The sequence below is a fragment of the Perca flavescens genome, unplaced genomic scaffold, assembly GCF_004354835.1.
Source record: "Perca flavescens isolate YP-PL-M2 unplaced genomic scaffold, PFLA_1.0 EPR50_1.1_unplaced_scaf_10, whole genome shotgun sequence".
In the NCBI taxonomy this organism is placed as follows: domain Eukaryota; kingdom Metazoa; phylum Chordata; class Actinopteri; order Perciformes; family Percidae; genus Perca; species Perca flavescens.
The window spans coordinates 69,640-77,139 of NW_021166515.1; the positions used below are offsets into that span (position 1 = coordinate 69,640).

The 7,500-nt window shown below is 40.9% G+C and overlaps 1 protein-coding gene across 1 annotated transcript in view; it reads right to left on the reverse strand.

The window, feature by feature from the left end:
- The window catches only part of LOC114551471 (BCL-6 corepressor), a 60,244-nt gene that overhangs the window by 39,554 nt on the left and 13,190 nt on the right, over window positions 1–7,500 (reverse strand). Inside the window, exons 3-4 of the mRNA XM_028572519.1 lie at window positions 6,047–7,500; window positions 2,989–4,465 (exon numbers count right to left, since the gene is read on the reverse strand). The exon at window positions 6,047–7,500 is cut by the window's right edge and continues 801 nt beyond it. Of these exons, the coding sequence (XP_028428320.1) occupies window positions 2,989–4,465; window positions 6,047–7,500 (2,931 nt within the window). The remainder of the gene's footprint in view (window positions 1–2,988; window positions 4,466–6,046) is intronic.

Here is a 7,500-nt window from a genome sequence, read left to right on the forward strand (position 1 = left end):
ACCCTAACAAAACTGAAGTTATTGTACTGGGACCTAAACACCTCAGAACCTCATTATCTAAAGACATAGCTACTCTGGATGGTGTTGTCCTGGCCTCCAGCACTACTGTCAGAAATTTAGGAGTCATTTTTGATCAGGATATATCCTTTAATGCCTATCTAAAATTGTCTTGTTTGCTTTTTTTTTTTTTTTTTTTTTTTTTTTTGTTTGTTTATTTTGTTTTTCCTTGTTTCACATAACAAATGTTATTACTGTATATATTTTGTCTTAAAACTAACCACGTATGGGTCACCCCTACTCGTATGTCGTACCGTATTAGTTTAGTGAAACATATGTATGTTGAGCCTCTGTTATAACATTTATTAATAATTTTAGTTTTTTTTTCATCCTGTTTTATATGGCAGATGTTAATAGTGTTTATCTTATGTCCTGTTATTGTAATTTATATCTGCCAATTGGGACTACAGATGGAAATTAGCCTTTGGGCTATAATCTGGCACTTTTACGTGTACTGCTGTACATGTTCATTAAATGTGCATTGTCCTTAAATAAATAAATAAATAAATAAATAAATAAAAATAAAAATAGATGATGTACGCGAAATAAACAAGAAAATCACGATCTGTGAGCGACATAAACGAGAAAATCGTGACTTGTACGAGAAATAAACGAGGAAATCATGACCTGTAGTTGTATAAGTTGTTTATTTTTTCTTTGCAATTTGTTATCATAATTTTGTTATAATGAATTTACAATAATCCTAAACAGATTAAACAGCACCTAGTGCATTTTCAATTACCTACTAAACACTTGACTACGTATTTAAAATATATTCAAATATAAATTAATCTAAAAGGATTTTGGTGAAGTACATAAAGACACACAAAAGCACAAACTACATTTTGCTGATCCTTTGTCAACATTCAAGTAAGTATGGTAACATTTAAGAAATCATTTATGTTGATTAAAGCCCAAATAGACACTTTTAATCAATTACAAATTCTATCAAATTACCAATGTCTTGTATGACTACAATACTGTATGTTCCTATAGTTACTTCAGAAAAACAACAAATGTAGCTTTAGAAAGACCTTTATTTGACATTGAAATGGGCATAAACTTTAAAAACTACATAAACCACAAACACTGGCAACATTTTTAACATTATGTTTAAAGTGATTAATTAAATAATGTAGTTCACCTTTTACAATCCAGTGTAAATTCCACACATAATTCACTGCTGTGGGTCAAGGTAAAGGCAAACTTCACTGTCACAAGTGAAGTCTGCATAATAAAAAGAGGTAGTTGAATCACTAGTGCCACATTGTTAATTACAGTAGAAATGTTTGACATTACAAACCACAATATAAAAATATAGCTTAACATACACTTGTGCAGCACTGTTCAGTCAAGTCCAAATGCCTGGGTAAAGAAATAAAAGCTGCCTTTACAATTACAGTGAGCATAGTGTGACAGTCTGTTGGTTGTCTGTAATGCACAGTGGAAAAAGAAAAGTAACTATTACTTAATTCTGAGGAATTGGGTTGGGTGCACATGCCATCGTGGCTCTCCACACTCCTATTTCTGAAAGAAAAAGAGTCATCAATTTCCATTTGAGCCCCTCATAGTTAAATATATATGCACACTAGCATGTAACTGTACTTCATTAATTATCTAGGAGAATACAGATTAATTAACAACAGTGTATTGTTCTTTAGTGTAACTTTAACTCAGTTAAATTATCTTATTTCTGCTAACGTTAGCTCTTAAAAGCATGTAAAGGCTAAATGCGCCAACCATAGACTGATGATACCTGCTAACAGTAGCAAGACTTTATCGGTGCTTTATGGTTGTTACAGTTAGCCAAACATTCTAAGAAACTTGGTTAAACATTTGCTAATAGTTAGTGTTAGATAATGATAAGCATTGACAATCACCGTTTTGCATTTCGCTGACACTACTTTTAAATTAGGAAAACGTAGCTAAAACTTCAATTTGTAGAAAATTAACGTTAGCATGTTTTACCATAAGTGGCTAGCTAACGTTACAGACAATTTACATGGTAACGTCAGATACATTTACTTTACAATGTGACTCCTCTTATATGACTATGGGACAAAACCTAGCAAAGCTGAATCTTACCTTGAATTATGTATGCTAGCTTTCAGCAGAAGTTGCATCCAGATTGCCAGAGAACGTGTGTAACGTAACGAAGGGTGTAGCTAAGCAGGGTTGCTAACTCAAAAAAATAAATAAATACAGTAAGATACCGCCCAACTGTCTACGGCTCCTCCCTCTCTCCTCCTCCTCGTGTAAAAACGTCACAACCGCAACCACAAAGGCTGCGCCCATAAACGCAAACTCGACGACTCATATCAGCTCTCCACAAACTAATGGGTGACGTCACACATGCTCTGTCCACTAATATTAACAGTCTATGTCCATGGCTCAATTCAAAATGGATCAAAAAATAATTATTATCTCTACATTGACCCTCGTTCATATTTTTTCGAAAGATACAGACATACATATTTAAAGAAATTCTGAAGGAAAAAAACATTCAAACCCAACATTTACTCAGAATTAAAGTTGGATTATTCTCTTATTTTGTTCCTGCATCCCATCACTATAATATATGATTAATATGAATTTGGAGAAAAATAAAACTTATTTATATGACAAGATGAATGCAGCCATATGTGGGGAACATAACTGGATTTCAAATTTATTGGAAAAACAAGAATGCAGCACCATGAATCATAAGACTTGTATGTCTCAAGTACAATATCAGAGGTTTACAGCGAAGTAGTCCTAATGTGAAATCAAAACAGTTCAGTGGGGATGAGAGAACAGAAAAGAACCGGAAGTAGAAGGGCGGGACTTCGGCTTTCTTAGTGTGGAGAGTCCCCCAAACTAAATCCTGCTTAGGGCCCCCAAAAGTCTCGGGCCGGGCTTGAACTGATGTGACAGAAGTAAACGTAGACTTACCTGAAGTGCTTTCTGCTCTCTGCTCAGCTTGCTGGAGTCGGCATAGAGCTCCGTGGTCATGCATTTAAAGCGGTCGCCCACGAAGCCGGATGAGTTGGCGATGCGTTTGGTGAGGCCGGAGCGCCGGACTTTACCGCAGCAAGATCCCTCGTCGTCCTCATCATCTACCAGAAGATCAGCGTTGTCCCGGACGTCTTCGTTCACGTCCCCACAATCGAAGCCGGAGTTTGCCGCCTCATCGGAGGAAAGACCTTCGTATTTGCGGTCCTGCGGAGTCAGATCTGCCTGCGAGCTAAAGCCTCGATTTGTAGGATTTCCAGGTGAAATGTGCCGACAGGTTGGGCCTCGAGGAAAACTGTTTCCAAATGTAAGAGCCCTGGGATTGGTATGTACAGACGGCTGGTTATATCCAAAAGACTCGCCTTTAGAGGGTGTACTTGTGCAATTTGGACAACTAAAAGAGTTCCTTCCACATGCAGGAGCTCTGAGATTGGTTCCATAATGTGGACTTGTGGCGTTGCGGTTTTCACAATTTGTAAATCCGGCATTGACGCTCCTCGCGTTCAGAGACACGGGGTTGATGCTTCCATGGGTTGTTCCGCTGAAAGGCCTGGCTTCAGACGTCAGATTTCGGCAACAAGGACCCACAAAATGTCTGTTGACTGAACTTTGATCTCCGCTGTTACATGTAGGACTTCTTGGGTTGGGGTTGACACAAAATGGAGCCCTGGTGTTCAGAACTGAGACCCTGGGATTGGACTTTGGACTTTCTGGGAGACATTTGTCCCCAAAGGACGAACTCTTCGGGAACTCTTCGGCTACCACGGAGTTGTTAGATTTGTTGTCATTTGAACAACTTTCTTTGCAAAAAGGATCCAATTTGTCGCCGTTTTTGGACGCGTTTTGCTCGGGGTTACCGTTTGTATTCGCCGAGGCCTTTGACTTTGCTTCGTTACTCTCTACACCATTATTCCGACCATTCGTGACGCACGAGCCCGCAAGATTTCTGTTGACAAAGTTTGGATCTCCGCTGTTGCGCGTAGGACTTCTTGGGTTGATGTTAAGGCACACTGGAGATCTGGTTTTTGTAACTCCTAAAGCTGAGACCCGGGGATTGAAAACTGGACTTTCTGAGAGACATTGGTCCCCAAAGGACGAACTCTTTGGGAACTCTTCAGTTCCCACGGTGGTGTTAGATTTGTCGTTGTCATTCGAACAACTGTCCTTGCCAAAAGGACCCAATGGGTTGCCATTTCTGGAAGGTTCTTGCTCTGGGTATGCATTGACGTGAGGCCTATTCCGACCACTCGGGACACCCGTTATTGAGCCCTCAGTAACTCCAGAGGCCTCAGTTTTAGATTTTCTTGAAAACTGCTGTGGAGAAGTCCGAGCACAGCGCATTGTCTGCTCCTCTGGGATGTCTGGGATTGGACTAAGTGCCTCCTCCTTTTCGGGGCTCTCGTCTGGGTCGTCGTCACTAGGAGAATGCAAACAGGAAGAGTTTTGATGAGGATGTTGTTTACGCTACATTTCTTTTTACAATCAACACTGAAATGATAAAAGGCACTTGCAGATCACAGAGTTAACTTTGTTGTTAAGATTTCATCAAACGTATTTCTTTCCTTTTTACAGAAACCAAAACACTGAAAACCACAAAGAAGATCTCGGGCAGACAATGCAAATAAATATGAAACAAAATTTAAAATCATCTTTCTGTCTTTCCTACCTAACCAAACTGTGACTGTTTCACAACATTAACAACAAACTTAAAGGACAATTCTGGCACAAAATGACCCTAGGGGTTAATAACATATGTGTACTGAGTCAACCGTTCTCTGGGATATGTTTTCATGCTAATTGAATGTAGAGATGTTCCAATTTTCCTCGCCACTGTCGCAATAGCCACTGCTCTTGAGGAATTTCTGTAATTGTTGGGGTTTTGGAATTTATAGAGTGTGGTCTAGACCTACTCTATCTGTAAAGTGTCTCGAGATAACTCTGTTATGATTTGATACTATAAATAAAATTGAACTGCCTTAAACGCTGGTATCGGGAAGTACTGGAGTTTATGCACCGATCTGATACCACGTAGTAAAGCCCTAAAGAAAATCTACGTTAAAGTAGTTTATTCATGATCTTTTTCCTTTATAACTGCCTGTCAAACTGGATAATAAAAGAAAGTTATGGGGCATTCATTGTTTGCGTTTGTTCCTGTTTCACAAAGAGTTTAACCTGAGCCAGACCGACAAAAAAGACAGAAATCATATCACATCCATACAGGGATAGTAGTATACAGCTGTTAAAACATAATAAAATATATGACACACTGGTATCGGATCGGTACTCGGTATTGGCCGATACGCAAGTTCAGATATCAGAATCGGTATCGGAAAGCAAAAGATGGTATCGGGCCATCTCTAATTGAATGTGTCTCTAGCTTTAAACAAGCTACCGCAAACCAGTGGTTAGCTGCTAACGCTAACAAGGCTCAAAATAGCACCACACTTCAACGGTAGCATAATGAGGGTTCCTACAGTTAAACCGAAGCATTGAGAACTTTGTAAGTGTACAGACAGTTTATTAAAAAAGACAGAATGCTGTGTAACCAGTAACCAGTAACATAGCTCAAACACGCTGTTCGTCGTTGGATTGGTCGTGACTGCTATCCCAAGATGGCACCTGCTTGTAAACATGAACAGTATTGTCTTTATAATCTATCTTTTTAATAAACTGTCTGTACACTTACAAAGTTCTCAATGCTTCGGTTTACATCTAGGGACCCTCATTATGCTACAGTGGAAGTGTGGTGCTATTTTGAGCCTTGTTGGTGGTATAAACTAGTGATTTACCAAGTGGCCCGAAAGGTAGCATAAACCACCGGTTTGCGCTGGCTTGTTTCAAGCTAAAGACACATTCAATTAGCATGAAAACAAGTCCCAGAGAACGGTCGACTCGGTGCACATATGTTGTTAACCCCTATGTTCATTTAGCACCGGAATTGTCCTTTAACGATGTGTTTAAAACCGCCACCGCTAGGGGTGCTTAAAACATTACTTACCTCCAATTATTTCTGTTCTTGTTGGGTTTTAAGTCTTGTCTCTGCTCGGCAGCCTGGTTGGGAGGAAGGGGTTTCGGAGGATCTCTTTCTTGGATTTGGTTACAGCAGATGCCGTCAAGCCTGGAGGAATCTCTGAAGGTAGCGCTGTGCTTGTTGATCGACGAATCATCATCCGGCTCATCCCGCACCAGGTCAATACAAACAACAACTTCTCTGGTACAAGTCAGGCTTTTGCTTGAAGCTTTTACGGTTTTGCTCGTGGAATTTTCTCTCTCTTTGTCCCTGTTTTGGGAGCTGTCAACATCCAGTCTTTCCTGGTTCCTGTATGGCTCTAAATTCCAGGTTTTATCTTGGGTTTCAATTCGCTCAAGACCAGCGTGGGAGGAAACAGACGGAGACGCCATTCCTTGGGAGTTCTGGTACGTCATGAAGTCACCCTGGTTTGGATGTACTCCAATATATGGAAGTCCATGTTTTTGTGGGTAAAAACTGCTGTTGCCAAGCAAGGCTGGGTGCGTATAGATAGGTCCTTTGCCGGGTATCGTCATGCATTGCAAGGACATATTCTCAGCAACTGAGTACGGGATGTAGCGGTTGGTGTATCCTAAGCCAGGAGGGAGGTAGGAGTCACCATAGATTTGACTGGAGGAGTTTCCATTCCCCACACGAGATTGAAGTTGGCTTTCTTGAAGCTCTGGTTTAGCAGTAGCAATGCTCTGTTTTCCAGGATGTGTACGAGTCTCTTCTTTTCTGTTTGGCTTCTCCAAATCAGTAGGAGGTACTCGTTGCCATTCGACTTTGGACTTTTGGGAGGGAGATGATGCAGAGGGTCTTCCCTGTGAGGCAGGGATGCTTCTTACCTCAACTGTCTTGGAGCCAGTGGAGTTTTGAGGCTGTGGATTGTGAGAAATATTGTCTAATCTCTTGTTTTTCTTTAGAATTTGGGAGCTTCTGCTGTGGTCAGAGCCGTCAGCTGCAGAGGAAGGACCCGGGACAACCCAATTCGATGGCACATTGCTGATCATTTCAGGACGATCTTGAGTCTTTTCTGATGTAGTAACAGGAAGGGGTAGACCTTGCTTAGGTTTTTGGTCCTTGCTGGTTAGCAGCCCATAACAAGATGGTGTTAAATACTTGGACAACTTGGCCATGGAATCTAATTTGGATGGGAAACCATCCATCAACTCTTTGGCAGACAGATCCGAGGGTTTTTCGGCAAGCATTTGAGTTCCACTTCTGTCCAGTGGTGTCTTGGCAGGTGATAAACACTTCTCTGCATTTAAGCGGTCGGAGCTGGCTTTTTCTTTGGTTTGGCCCGTGAAAAAGGGGTGCGACGCTGACACTGAGGTTGAGGACGAGGAAGTGCTTCTGTAAAGCGCCTTCTGGAGGTCTGTAGTCGTGTTTTTGAGGGGTTGCGGCGGGGAAACTAAGCTTGGAGCATGTGTAACTGGGGG